The 14,992-nt window shown below is 48.4% G+C and overlaps 1 protein-coding gene across 10 annotated transcripts in view; it reads left to right on the forward strand.

Moving 5' to 3' along the window:
• FNBP1 (formin binding protein 1) overlaps positions 1 to 14,992 on the forward strand; it is a 117,611-nt gene that overhangs the window by 32,308 nt on the left and 70,311 nt on the right. For all 10 annotated transcript variants that reach the window (XM_037494311.2, XM_037494312.2, XM_054688679.1 and 7 more), the window contains exon 2: positions 13,301 to 13,416. In XM_037494311.2, coding sequence (XP_037350208.1) covers positions 13,301 to 13,416 — 116 coding nt within the window. The remainder of the gene's footprint in view (positions 1 to 13,300; positions 13,417 to 14,992) is intronic.

The following is a 14,992-nucleotide window of genomic DNA, read 5'->3' on the forward strand; positions in this document are numbered from 1 at the left end:
CCAAGGCCTTGCTCTAAGCCCATCCCACACATTCTTTCCTCCCAGACTTGAATAGTAGCCAGACTTTTACACTCAAAATTTTCTTCGTGGTTTTTCATCACTTATGAACATATTAGTAAACAATACATTTTAAAAATTTTATTTATTTATGCATACAAGAGCTGGGGTGTAGGCCAGAGGTGTGGGGGGTGAGAGGATTCACCAGAGACAGTGGGGAGCAGAACAGGCAGATTGACCGAAGTACACTGCTGAGGGGAGCAGTGGGGAGACAGGAGAGGTCTGCTGTGCTCTGTGGGTCAGCACCCTGGCTGGGGATAGAACTCATGTTGCAGTGGCTGCCGATAGCTTGATTGCACTGCTTCTTTAACCCTTGTGTCACCAGGGAGGCCCTAGTTCATATTTTTAAGAGAATTGATTTGAAGCTCTTTCTCTGATTTAGATACTAGTCCTTTCTTGCTCAGATGTGTCCCAGGTACTGTCTCCCGCCTGGTCCTCTGTCCTATCCCCTTCCTTGTGGCTTTTCATGAATGCAAGTTTTTAGTCTTTGTATCATCGTTGTCACCATTTTCCTTAGGATGCATGCTTTTTTGTGTGTCTTTAAAAATACTTCCCCACCTCAAGATCAGAAAGGGCTTCTCTGTTGTCTCCAGCAAATTGTATACTGTTGTCTTTAAACTTCATCCTTAATCTAGCTGGAATTAGAAATATTGTAAGAAGTAGAGGATTGATTTCATTTTTTTCTCAATAGATACACAATTAGCCCAGCATCTTTTATTGAACAGCCAGTTCTCTCCCCGCTTGGCCGGTGATGATGGTGGTGATGATGATGATGTACAAAAATGGAAGCCCATCAATCACCTTCATTATCATGAGGAAGAGGACGGTGGTGGTGTGCAGCTGGAAGTACATCAGTGACCAATGACAGAACGGGGTGGTGAAGCACCTCCTCCGCCTCGTCGTCGTCGTCGTCATCATCATCATCATCATCATCATCATCATCATCATCATCATCATCATCATCATCATCGTGAGGATAATGGCATTAGCACTTAATGAGGGCTTGCCTTGTGCCAAGCAGTGACACAAGATTAAGATAACATTTAATCCTTACAATAAGCCTGCAAATCGATTTTGCTTTCATCCTGATAATTTTAATCCTCATTTTAAAGATAAGAAACAGAAACCAAGGCTGGGTAACTTGTACCATGTAACGTGGTTGCTCTGTCAAAGAGCCAGAATTCAAGCCGATTCATTCTGGCTCAAGTTCAGGTCCTCAGCCTTCACGTTCTCCCTCTTTTCCATATACAGTCTCTCTCAGTCTCTCTCTCTCTCTCTCTCTCTCTTTTTGCGTGGGCTGGTTCCTGGCCTTTCTACTTTGCATTTGCCTATTTGTCTGTTCCTGGCCAATACCATTGAGCCTGTGGGCTCACATTATAATAAGCCAGTCTCCAGGGCAGCTGGCACCCGCCTTGCTCTTCTTCAGGAGTGTTTTGGCTATTCTATTCATTGACCTTTGCAACCCTGAATTATAGTCTCAAAAAAAAGAGAAAAAAAAAACCTGTTGGGATTTTAATCAGAATTGCATTGAGTCTACAGATAATCTGGGGACACACTGCTGTCTACAATCTGAAGCATCTGGAACATCTATGAATATGGCTCATAGCTCTCACTTATTTTTTGAAATGTCTTTTAATTAAGTTTTATCATTTTCTCTGTTATGGTTTTACACATTTTTTATTAAGTGTATTTCTCTCTTCTTGCAGTTTTTCATGCTATTTTAAGTGATTTTGTTTCTGAAAGTTCAAGCTCTGTTCGCTGGTGGACAGAGAAGCAGTTGGATTCTATATGTTCATTTTATAGTCAGCAGTTGTGCTAAACACTCATTCTATATCTACTTACCCGTCGATGCTGGTGTTAGTTGTACCATCTCTGAATGATGATGGTTTCATTTCTTCCTTTCCAATCCCAGTGCCTTTTGTATTTCCTGTCTTGTCTTAGCGAACAACTACTTTCCCAACATGAAGCTCCTAACTCCTTATTCGAAACCTTTGGAGCTAAATGTGTTTTGAAATTCCAGACATTTTTAGAATTTAGAAAGGAACTATAGTAAGTCTATCACATGATGTATGAATGAAATGAGAGGTATGAATAATCAGTGTGATCGAGACTATAAATAGACCTGGGTGAGGTTTTTCACCAGATGAATAAGGGGAAAAAAATTGGCTTTCAGGGATTTGGGGATTTTTGTGTTTCAAATGAGAGATGGTGCATCTGCATTAAGACAGCGATAATGACCTCTCTCTGAGCACTTATCTCAATAAATTATTTTAAAATCCAGTCTTTTGAATGGCTTATTCCTTCCTATGAAGCCTATATCTCACTTCACGTTCTCTTCAGGGAATGTCAATGCCAAGATACCAACTGTTACTGGAGTGTGGCACTACATGACAGGACCAGTAACAAAACTGTACATTTCCATACATCTTTTATACATTTTGATTTTTTTTTAAAGAACCTTCATCCAGGAGGGTGAGACAGTCCCTCCATTTTACAGATGAGGAAACTGAGGCTTCATAGACAAAGAATCTTGTCCAAAGTCCCTGGGTTTTTGTAGCTGTGACCGTCAGAACTTGAGCCCAGGGTCCCGGCTCCCAGGGCAAGGGGCTTAGGAATGTTTGGAGAGATGGCATTAAAACTTCTGCTCTATCTGGATTAGAGCCAAAGGAGACGCGAATATCAATCGATAAGGCTTTTGACTTATCTCAAAAATTAGATCTCTCTTCTTCAACAGACTGGGGCTTCGGCACAGCAGCAGAGGCCTTTTCAGGGTGGATTGTAGCCCTAGCCGCGCTCAATAATTCAGCACACAGGCTGCGAGCCACGAAGTCTTCAAGAGAAAGAGGGATAGTATTGGTTGGCAAACAGCCATGCCAGTCCTGAAATCACCAGTCCTCTAAGCCTGTGTGTGGTCACCGCCCTGCGGGTCTGCCCCTCCCTGCGTCTGTCTTGCCGGGTTCTTTATCATCCTCCCTGGTGGGGTGCCTCCCTTCCCCAGCCTTTGCACTTGGGGTTCCTCTGCCTGGGGTGTTTTCCTCTTCCCCACCTCTCCCTCCGCCCTGGCTGACCCTCACTTATTATCCTTCTCGTTTCAGCTTAAGCATCCCTTCCTCTCAGACTTCCCGCCTTCCCACATCTCATCCGGGCCCCGTGCTTAGAGCTGCCACCGCCCTTGTATTTTACCCCCCTCCACCCCCCTTGAAGCCTCGCTTCTGCACTCTGATTCAGGTCAAGTCAACGGTGGGGATCGCGGTCAGTTTTCCCTAGGAAATGGTTGACTAACTGCCATTTGGGTGTATGTGGTTAGCTGAAAAGTAACAAAAGATCCAAAAGCAAGTGGCTTAGATGATAAGGACACAGATGACCTCACATTACACGAAGTCCAGAGATGGAGGGAGGTTCCAGGGCTGATGTCAAAGTTCAGCAATTTTGTCAAAGAGCCAGCCAGGTCCTTCCCCACCTGGGATTCCTGCCATTCCTGGCATCCCTGCGATGCTGCCTCCTCCGGCTTGCTGGGTTCCAACCGCACAGGGAGCTGCGATTGCAGGTTAGGGAGCGGAGGTGTTTACGAGGGAGATAGCCCTTCTCAGAGGCCCGCCCTAGAGGCCCCACACATCTGGCTGGCCAGGGGACGCCACATGTTCACGTCCCAGCTGCAGGGAGATGGGAACAGTGATCCTGTATTCGGAGAGGTGCTCCCACATGGTGTGGGTGGGGTGTGTTGCAGAACCAGAGGCGGTAAGGACAGGCCAGCGTCCCAAAGGACTTGAACCAGCCAGTGGAAAGCTGTGTGTACCTCTGCCCCGGATGCCAGGGTCCCACTGTCTGGCACCGCAGCCGTCTTCACCTGCAGACCAGAGCTTCCCCCCTAATTTGGCATGCATGGGGGAGATTTTCCCCTCTTAGCCCCAGCACCTGTTCCCACACAGTTCCTGATTGGTCCAGTCGAGCCTGTTTTATGGGTTCTTAGAATCCAGACACCCCACCGTGTCAGTGGGGTACAGGCTTCGGCTTCCTTGCCTTAGAAATGGCAAGACCTATGACGGCGTAACCACCTTTACTTAAAACTGCAAGTGATTTCACTGGTGAGTAGTTGGAAAATCCTTTTCGTTGGCGTTAACTGAGTTTCAGGTGCTGGGACACCCTTAATTTCTTTTTCTTTTTTTTTTTTTGTATTTTGCACCCCCCTTGCAATACATGCATTCCCAGATATAATTCTAGAGCTTAGAAATAAGTCAGGACTTTAAAAAAAAATCCTGCCTTTGAACCTCATTAAAAATTTAGGTTATAGCCTTTGCTCTCTTCGGTCTTTGGATTGCCTTCAAAGTGCTTCAAAATATTTATTTAGGGCGTGGCTTCTTTCTTTCTCCCTCTTTTCTTCTGCCCTTGGGTGGGTCTGGGCCTTGTTTGCTGGGAGAATCACTTGCAGAGAATGCTGTGGGATGCTGGAGAGGGACGTTAGCTCGCCGGGGCTGAAAGGAATGCAGGGCGCAGGAGGAGGGGATGGTGGATGAACTCTGCTGAATGAGCAGCCTGAGGACGGAGATGGAGTCACCCGGGACAGCCTGTGCAGGAAGCCAGGAAATGAGCCGGCAGCTGCCGCGTCCAGGTCGAAGCTGGACACTGCTACTGCTACCGAGGCTTCATGTCAGAGGCGTCTGTCTTACAATCTGTCCATCTGACAATCATGCTGAGCCCCTTTTGCCATGTCACAGCGAGGCAGTGTCTTGTCCTCATAAAAAGCAAGATGTTCTCAGTCTGCCTTCTGTCTCCTACGAGGGTCCCTGGAGCCCGCCAAAATGACACCAAACCCGTCTTTGTACACCTCGTTTTTACAATTTCATCATCCTTTATCCTTGTCTTAAGACATGTGACCACGCTGATCTGCAGGAGTCCCTTTTTCAAGAGTATTTTAAAAATCAGTGTTTCTTTTTCAGTGGAAAAGAGAACATGCTCTCTAAGATTTTTTCCTTTGAAAATGTTATTACTTACATCTCCGTCTGCTTCATTCAGAATGATTAGGGCGGTGCAGGTACCATTGGGGCCCTGCAGGTGTTTGTTTTTGTTTGCTGTTCTGGCATATCCAAAGGAATGGGGGGCAGGGCCATAAGAGCCCCGGTGTCTTAGGGACCTGAAATGGGTCAGCGGTTTATTGCGCCTTCTTAAAGGAATACATTCCATGCCCACGTCCCCTCCAAATCTCACCCACCCAGACTCCAACGTAGCCCAAATTCTGGTGCGTTTCTTCCAAGCGGCCGGTCTCACCCTCCCTTTGGATTTCAGGGTGCAGAGGAAAACCGCAGCGCCCTGGCTTGGGGGCCCACACTCACCAGCCCCATGTTCCCCTGGCTGTGCCCTTCCACTTTGCTTCTCCAGCACCAGCCTCCTAACTGCCCTTTCAAACAATGTAATTATTGTTATGAAAACACGAAGAGGCAGTTTCTATTCTGTGTGCCTCTCCCCATTCCTTCTTGTCAGTAGCTTCATCCATGCGCTGCTGCCGTTTAAACTCTGAGTGAGGCTTTTTTTAAAAACTCATACATGTATTTTTTCCATCTTGCGTTTGTTTTTGGTCTCAACTCTTCTGCCTAGGACGCAGCTGCTGGAGAGAAGCTTGAACGTAGAATAATTTCCTAGTGTTTTCCTTTTCACAACAGAAGCAGGTGATGTGATGGGCTGGTGGGGTAAACGTGGCCCTGCTTCTACAGCAAGTTGGCGACTTGCATTTTAAAGAGAGTCTGAGTCCAACAAAACTTTCACTTTGTGAAAGTGAAAGCATCTGGCTCAGATGCACTGTGTCACCTTGGCTGTCACACCGGAGCCCTGTTTCATCCATCTGCCCGGGGCCGCTGCTGACCAGGCATCTTCAGCTAAGGGAGCACAGCACCCTAAAGCAAAGACCTCAATTCAGAAGCAATAGATGAATACACGATTTCCTATATCTGTGCTCCTTGAAAGAAACCGAGGACAGGGGTGGCGGGACATCTGTGGTGAGGACGGTGGCAGTCTCCTCAGCATGCGTGTTCCCTGGGGCGGCAGCTCGCTCTAAGTTTGCTGTGGCTGAGCCAGAAAAGAAGGCAGACACAGATTTCCACAGAAATAATGATGCTGTGGACATGCTTTTGAGGCGGTGAGGAGGGCGGGGGTCTCAGTGCAAAGTGATCCCCAAAAGAAGAGATTTTTTTGGCTTGACTTCCATGGCAGTTTGTCGCTGACCTGTGTTGCTGAGCCAGGAAACATGACTATTTGGGCCAGGGAATGGTTTCTTTTGATAAATGGACAGTTAAATACTTCAGGGGAACAAGATTGCCCCCTGTCATGTGCCATTTTTATGTGGGTGACCATTGAGGTCACTTAGGATAATCATTTCTCATCATTTCAAGATCTGACACTTTTATGTGGAAAAAAAATACATTTGGGTCTTCTGCTGTCCATAGAACATGTGAAAAAAATCCTTAACGCGTTCATGGAGATTAATTGAAGCCTTTGTCATCCCAGATACCCCTGGAATTCTGTTTCTCTAGTTTCAAACACATTTTTGTTCACCGGGGTTAAGTCTTTGTGCCTTTCTATAGAGCTGACTTTACTATTCAGAACCAAATTGATTTTTAAAGGCATTTGGAGTGGAGGTCTTGTTCTGTTCCTCTGGGTAATCTACACCTTCTGACACTTCTCTCAGAGAGAAGGGGAGGGCAGTGCCAGTGATGTCCTGGGGATCCTGCCCAAGGGGGGACCTTTGAGGTCTGCTCTGAGCGCCCACCTCCTTAGGAAAGTGGGTTTATCCAAAAAAAGAGTTGCCCTAAACAGTAACCTAGGGAGCGCCCCCCATCAGTGAGCCTGATAACCTGGGGTGGGGGGCAGGGTCCCTTTCACTGCTGCCCCAGGGGCTGCCCTGGAGGGGCTGGCTCAGGACCTGCCTGCCTTTTGTCTGAGCCATTCATTTCCCCAGAGGTAACTTTAGCAACTTAGATTTTCACTAGATTGGCTTATTCCAGGGAGTCTGGATTAGCGTGGGGTGGTATGATTTTCACCTACAGGAAGTTGCACACTAAACATTGACCTATACTTGGGAGAAAAACTCGTGGAGTTAGGGGAGCGAGGCCGTGGGAAGCGAGACCTAAGCAGCCAGCGCGTCTGCACCCGGCGCCTGTGACCTCTCTTGCGTACTTTGAAAAAAAAAAAAGATTTCAGATGACACCCTGAATAACCGAGACGAATTCTACGCCGACCTAGCAACCCCGGCTCTCACACCGATGTGGCTTTGAATGTTGTGAAGGCAAAATTGGTGTCTGGTGGAGTTGGTGATCCTCACAGTCCCTGCCCCCTGCAGATGCCGCGGTTCCCACTTGTTTTGGCTTGACCCTCAAGGCGTCCAGGAGCTCACCACAGCATCCCCGAGGGTCTGTGTACAACACGGCAGCACGAGCTGGCCTACCCACTGCCGTGCCTTCCAGAGCTGCACGCAGGCTCTCGTGGGCGTGGCGTCAGCGAGCCTGGAGAGGTTAAGAGGGGCTGGGAGGGTGGTGTGCTGGGCCTCCCTGGTAGGTAGGGGTTAAGTCCCAGCGCTATGAAGCTATCCATAGCCACTATAGCAGGAGTTCGATCCCTGGCCAGGGAGCTACCCACATGGCGCAGCAGACCTCTCCTGTCTTACCCACTGCTCCCTCAGCAGTGCATTTCAGTAGATCTGCCTGTTCTGTTCCCCACTCTCTGGTGAATCCTCTCACGGGCTCCTCCACCTCTGGCCTGCACCCCAACTCTTGTATGCCTTCTTGCAAGGGGCCCCTCGTTGTAAACAAAACATCCACGTGCAATCCTCTTGGCAAAGGGCCAGGCCCTGGGGCGCAGACAGTTGGCACTCACACACCAAATGCGCACGCTGGCTTCCCTCATCTTCCAGAGTGTGCTCCTCCCGCGTGGAAATCTATTTTTATATTAAAGTTATTTATTTACATCATTGTTCATTTTTGGACAGCATTTGATTTCTCCCCTGGGGCTAGTCCTGGGGTTTTCCTACACTGTGCTCCAGCGCCCCTTCACCACAGTCCCTTGTGCTCTTTACACCCCTGTTTTGACACCACCCCCACCACTCCCACCCCCACCCCAGTGAAAATCTTAAGAGTTTACATCCCACCGTGGTGCTTCCTAAGGTGTGGTTCCTGAGCCTCTGAAGGTTCTGGAAACCCTCTGGTGGAGTCCCCAAGGTCCAGCAGTTTTCAGGATGCAGCTAGGCGTGGCTGCAGTGGGTGGGTCCGTGCTGGGGGTGCAGGCAGGAGGACAAAGAGGTCCCGGCCTGGCGGAGGCACGGCTCCCCCTGCACTGCGGTTTTCTTCCCCCCTGCGCTGTTAAAAAAAAGTCAGTATTTAAAAAAAAAAAGTCAGTGTTGTAAGGAAACGCCACCATCCCTGCGAGTGGCTGAAATCGCAGCTCTGTGGCATCTGACCAGCAGGCGGCCGGAGCCTCACGTCGGGGCCTCACCTGGGGCCTCACCTCGGGGCTTCACGCTTGGGGCAGGTGCTGGGGGCAGGTGCTGCGTCGCCCTGTTCCCTCTAAAAACCCCTGACTGCTGACCACTGAGCTCGTGGACACTCGGTGGGGCAAAGCCTGCGGTCGCTGCAAGGAAAGAGCCGCCAGGAGCCGCAGCCTGACATTTGCTACCGGCTTTGAAGGTCAAATCCCAGCTTTGAAGAGAAAACTTGAATTTTGGAAAATTTGTATTTGCTGCTGTGAGCTTGCCTGCTTCCAGATAATTCAGGGTTCCGCCGACAAGGCGAGAGAGGTAGTGATGGAGACTTGAGCTACCTGTGTCACCCTCGGGGGACCCTTGCGCCCGCGATGTTGTTTCCACGCAGTCACCCTCGGGTGTGCGTTCCGGCCGGACGTGTGTGGGACGGGACCAAGTGTGAAAAATTCATGGCGATGGCTTCAAGTTCCTTGTGGCAACCAGGCTTTAGGAGGCTACTATTTGTCGAGTTTTGTTTTTTTAAAGATTTTTATTTATTTATGCATACAAGAACTGGGGTACAGACCAGAGATGCGGTGGGGGGGGGGTGAGAGACAGAGAGAGGACAGAGTGGGGAGCAGAATAGGCGGATCTACTGAAATCCACTGCTGAGGGGACCAGTGGGGAGACAGGAGAGGTCTGCTGTGCCATGTGGGTAGCTCCCTGGCAGGCAGGGGATCGAACTTGTACTGCAGAGGCTGCGGATTGCTTCATAGTGCGGTGCTTAACCCCTTGCACCACCAAGGAGGCCCCTATTTGTCGAGTTTTGATGTGGTATCAAGTATGAATGTCCACACTTCCCTAAGAAGGTCATCGACATACTCCTCCGTTGTTGTGTATTTTTACGACGTGTGTGAAATTGTATTTCTTCATCTGCTTCAATAAAGCATGGGACAGATTGAGTGCAGAAGCAGCTGTGGGCCTCCAGCTGCCTCCCATCAAGACAGACATGAAAAGGATTTGCAAAGACATAGACCAACGCCTCTCATCTCGCTGTCTTTTATTTTGCAAACTCAAGACCTTAATTTTTTAATTCTTTTAAAAAAAATTAAGAATTATTTTTACTTATTTATGCATACAAGAACTGGAGTGTAGGCCGGAGGTGCTGGGGGTGGGGGTGAGAGGATTCACCAGAGACAGAGTGGGGAGCAGAACAGGTGGATCTACTGAAATCTACTGCTGAGGGGAGCAGTGGGGAGACGGGAGAGGTCTGCTGCACCTTGTGGGTCAGCTCCCTGGCTGGGGATCGAACTCAAGTTGCAGTGGCTGGCTCTAGCTTGAGAGCTAACCCCTGCGCCACCGGGGAGGCCCCAAGACTTTAATTATAATTTGCACTGATATGTAATGGATTTACTGTTGTGTTTTTAAATGAATACCTATGTTTAATTTCTGATAGAGTAAATGTTGGCCGTTGTAACCGCATAAACACAAGCTCTCTGGGGTACTTCATGAGTTTTAAGCGGGGGAGGGCACGGGGGTGGGGAACCTCAGAACCCTTGTCACGTGACACCCAACAGGACGGATGCATTTTTGATAACAGCACAGTCCCCGGAGGAGCAGGACTTTTTTTTTCAAAGGTCCATGTATAGTACTTGCTCACAAAGGAGTCTTTTTAAGATCTGGCATTTTTTTCCATGAAGTTTTCCACATTTTAGTCAAGAATGTAAGGGGGTTGATTAGTTTTTCATCTGTTTTGAATTTTCTCTTTGCTGTCGAGTCCGTGCTGTGTCCATTCCCGGGACAGCAGTGGGGAGGGACAGGAGGACAGAGGTCTTAACGCAGGGTAGGAGAACGAGGCCTTTGTCACCAGAAGTGTTAGTTTGTTTGTTGCTCAGTAAGAGTTTCATTATTAAGATTTTCCATCTTCTCTGGACTGTTATTTTCATAAGTGCGTGCTGTAGTTTACACAGTGTTCTTGAGGACAGATAACTTTATTGAAAACATATTGTTGGTTGGAGGCCAGTACTTTTAAGGTGGATTCAATTCAAATGCAGATTCTTAAAAAGGGGTTTTGTTAACAAAACCTGTTGCTTTATGTTGGCTACGTAGTGGCTGAAAAGGATTGCCAGCTAATAGAGTAGGGAAAATATGGAATTTGATGGTTACCAGGACAAAGAGGGTAAAATCTAAAAGCATATGGTTTAGCAGGTTTTCAAGGAAGCACCTGTAAGTGCTGAAAATAGCCCAGGCTTTGGGGATAATGGGCGGCAGGGGAGGGCTGGCGCAAGGAGGAGAGGGGTGTGGTGGAAGGACAGCTGGGGATCGAACCGGCGCACAGGGCCGCGGGCAGCTTCGCAACCAGCGCTCAACCGCTGCGCAAAGAGCCCTAATGCAATTCTTAAAAAGGGTTTGTTAACAAAACCTGTTGCTTATGTTCTCTACGTAGTGGCTGAAGGATTGCCAGCTAATAGACAGGAAAATATGCTTGATGGTTACCAGGACAAGAGGGTAAAATCTAAAAGCATACGGTTTAGCAGGTTTTTTTTTTTTTTTGTAAGTGCTGAAAATAGCCCAGGCTTTGGGGATAATGGGAGTTGCAGGGGGAGGGCTGGCCAAGGAGGAGAGGGGTGTGTGAGAAGGACTCTGAGATAAAGATGATCGCTGCAACAAGACCACAAAGGGTTACTGCTTTCAAGCAGAGCTTTAAAAAAAAAAGAAAAACCCTTGCTCTAAATAGATCAGAATGATGTGTAATCCTTACTCGATTTGTTTGTACACAGTATTTGTTCTCTCCAGTAGTTTAAAAAGACCTGCTGTGTTGTTTACATGATTCATTTGCTTGACAGTCCTATCTTTACAGATAACATAAATAATCCCCTGAGCAAAGTTTTTTGAAATGGCATCTAGAAGTGTGTGGCATTTACTATTGAGGACTCAACATCAATGAAAACCTTAAATACGTGTCTCTGATTTGTTATGATCATGTTAACACTGATCAGTTATGAAGACAGAGTGATTATTTTCAAATTAGGGGAGAATGTGAGTGAAAGAAAGCCCGCATTCCAGAAGTTTCTCCAACGGTTCTGTGGACCTGGTGGGAGTCGGTGGAGGAAATGAGTTTTCCTCAAAAGAAGGTTTCTCGAATTTGAGAAAAAGGGCTTTGGAAGCTGCCACCTGCCCAGTTCCCCCCAGACCTGACTGATGGGGAGCATTTACTCGTTTTACAGTTTGCACCACCTGGAGTGAAAAATAAAATGAGATGATGGCAGAAGACTGAGGACGTTAGATTTTAAAACCCGGCCAAAGCCTAGCCTGACACCCCAGTGTGCTGTCAGATTGGTTTTTTTTTTATATATTCGATTTGTGTCTCTCCCGTTGACACAAGCCTCACAGATGATTTGCATAGTTAGGCAAGGATTTATTTCTGCAGCTTGGAGGCAAATGAGTAAAAATCTTGAGAGGTTTGGTGGCCTAGCTCTGTGAGGCCCCAGAGAAACCCTCAGGGGCCAGAACCCTCATCCTTAGGACCCCACACACCAGCTTGTTCTTTGTCTCCCTGCAGTTCTCGCTTGCCGGTGACACTAAAGGTCCCTTCTGGCTCATGGCCACGGTCCTTTCTGGAAGGTGTTTCTGGAGCCAAGGCCTCTTGACTAATGCAGCGCAGAGCCAGCCGACTTGGCCGCTCCAATCCTTAGCCGTTGCCTCTGACCCGCTGGCTCCCCTGCCTTGAGCTGTGCATAATCTGTGTCCCCCACTCTTGTAGACATGGTACCCCCTCGTTTAACTTGACACTTCACCCCAAAATGCTGCCCCTCCATCTCTCTGGTCACCTATTCAGCCAGCGACCTCCCGCCCCCAGGAAGTCCACCCATCTCTCCCTCTTCACCCAGTCATTGCCAGGACTACTTGGTTTTACTCAAATGTCTGTAAAATCTTCCCTCTGGCTCCCCTTTTCTCTCATGGCAGCCAGTAAACTTCCCGTCTCCTTGGTGTTTCAGGAGAAAACAATTGTTTTTAATATAGAAAGTGAATTTTCATAAACTTCCCTGTGGCTGTGCCACTCCCTGGCAAGTCCTAGTTCCGCTTGTGCCCACCTGGCAGTATAAGCAGCTTAGCTGGGCCTCGAAGGCCCTGGGTGCTGACCCGGCCTCCTGTTCATCACCCCAGGGCTCACGCATTCCCGCGCCCGCACCCGCCCTCTCTCCCGCCCGTCCCTGGCATCTCCAGGCTTTGCATTAAGCGTTGCCCTCTCGTTCCTCCAGGCCAGGAGCCTCCGGGCTCCCTGCAAGTTGGGGTGTGTTTCCATCCACTCTGGTTTCCCGCTCTGAGCTCCCCAGGTGCATGTGGAGGCCCAAGACAGTGTCTCTGAAGGTTTGAACATCCCCATGCGCGTTGCTTGTTGCCTGGTTGGAGGGAAGCAGTATTTTGTGAGGCTTCTTGCTCCGATTTCTTTGCCCCACGGGCCCGCACTTGGAACAGACTCCCAGAGCACCTGCCCCAGGGTTGGGGTCTGGAAAGCCATTTTCCTGGCACTGGGACATTACCTGTATTCCAAAAGCTCGTTTCTAGTGAGTCTAGAGAACATGAACAGATGGGTCAGAGTTCAGTACCCCAGGCAGTTCTCAAACCAAATTTGGTGATGTTTATTCAAACCCCACATCCAAAAGCCTCAAGTCCAGTCGTGGAAAAAATCCGAGCCGCTTTTCACCTGTGACAGATTGTTGAGACTTGGCTACTGCAGTGACATTAATCACGGAGGAAGATTGTAAACGCCCTCTCTTTGTTTCTTTTTTTAAACAGGATCAATTTGACAACTTAGAAAAACACACACAGTGGGGAATTGATATTCTCGAGAAATACATCAAGTTTGTAAAGGAAAGGACAGAGATCGAACTCAGCTATGCCAAGCAGCTCAGGTAAGTTGCTCTTGACAAAAGCTATTTGTTTTCTGCAAGATGGACCTGCATGTTGCTTATATTCTCTTTTTCTAGTATAAGTGTGTAATCCTTTCACAGTCTCTTTTTCTGGAATAGAAATAATTGTTCTTATTTTTTTTAAAGATTTTTATTGTATTTATGCACACAAGAACTGGGGTGCAGGCCAGAGGTATGCGGGGGTGAGAGGATTCACCAGAGACAGAGTGGGGAGCAGAACAGGCAAATCTACTGAAACACTGCTGAGGGGAGCAGTGGGGAGACAGGAGAGGTCTGCTGTGCCATGTGGGTACCTCCCTGGCTAGGGATCAAACTCGTGCTGCAGTGACTGCAGATAGTTTCATAGTGCTGCATCTTAACCCCTCGTGCTACCAGGGAGGCCCGAAATCTGCGTTTTTTATATAAAATGGCAGAAATGTATTGGCAGAACTTAGCTCGCCTTGAAGTGGCTTACAGCGTCTGCAGTGATCTCTGGTCTGGTTGAATTGGTTTGTGTGGATCGCCTTAAGACCCACTCCAGATCTAGATGACTTTGGGTTTAGAAACATTTCATTTGAATCCACAGACCATCTGCATAGGGGATGTGGCCCCTGTCTCGGAAGGGGTGGGGGCTCTGCTTGTAAATAAGCACCTCAGTGGTCCCAATGGCAGAGTTTTGTGGATGACAAGTTTTGTTTCCTTTGGTAAATCAAACCTACAGCCCAGTGCACAATGAGTTCAGTCTTAAAACTCACTGAATCCAGATCGAGGTCTGGTGCCCGATGGGAGCTGCTGGTGGCGAGGGTTTAAGTCCTGTCCCTTGGGTCATGAAATGTCTCCCACGCGAAAGTGGATTCCACAGCGGCTTTCCCAAAACAGGGTCTGCACCTTGGCTTTGCCCCTGTTGCACTTGGAGGTATGGGTGTTCGTGTCTTTCTTCATCCTCCATATCCTGCGCCCCTCTTCCCCGGTGACTTCATCTGCTCTTTTGTTTTGCATGGAGGTTTGTTATTAGATGTCATAAAGCCAGTTCCTGGCAAGTCTCTGCCTGTGTCATAAGTGGAAAGTACTTAGCCAACCCCGCTGTTCTGTACCTGCCTCCAGACCTGTCTCCTCCCCTGGGAAGGGATTTAGGTGACACAATGGGGAAGATGCAGGAAAGACTCCAGATTCAGTATAGGTTTAGGATAAGACTTGCGGGGTGCGGCTCTGATGGACTTTTCCTGAGATTTAAGTATTGATATTTGTTTCATTATACCTTGAAGAACGTCGGGGGTCTGTATTGTTGGGGGAAGTTGATCAAAAAGATCAGGAGCAATTGAAGAAATCCTTCAAAACCATTACTAATCCTCCCGAAGAGTCCTCTGAGCTGAGATCTCGGCCTGGCCTCCCCGTGGGTCTGTGTCACCCTCTCTGTCCTTGGGGGATCTGCTTCCCCGCTCCCCCAAGGGCTTGTCCTAGCTTCTCTGTCAGCAACCCGCCAACACTTCCATCCTCACTGCTTCCGTCTTCACTGGGAACACTGAGGCAGTCAGAAGAAATTATCACCCTCTCCCCACATCTCTGTGTCCCCACAAAG

The sequence above is a fragment of the Talpa occidentalis genome, unplaced genomic scaffold, assembly GCF_014898055.3.
Source record: "Talpa occidentalis isolate TD23 unplaced genomic scaffold, MPIMG_talOcc4v2.1 talOcc4.7, whole genome shotgun sequence".
Classification (NCBI taxonomy): Eukaryota; Metazoa; Chordata; class Mammalia; order Eulipotyphla; family Talpidae; genus Talpa; species Talpa occidentalis.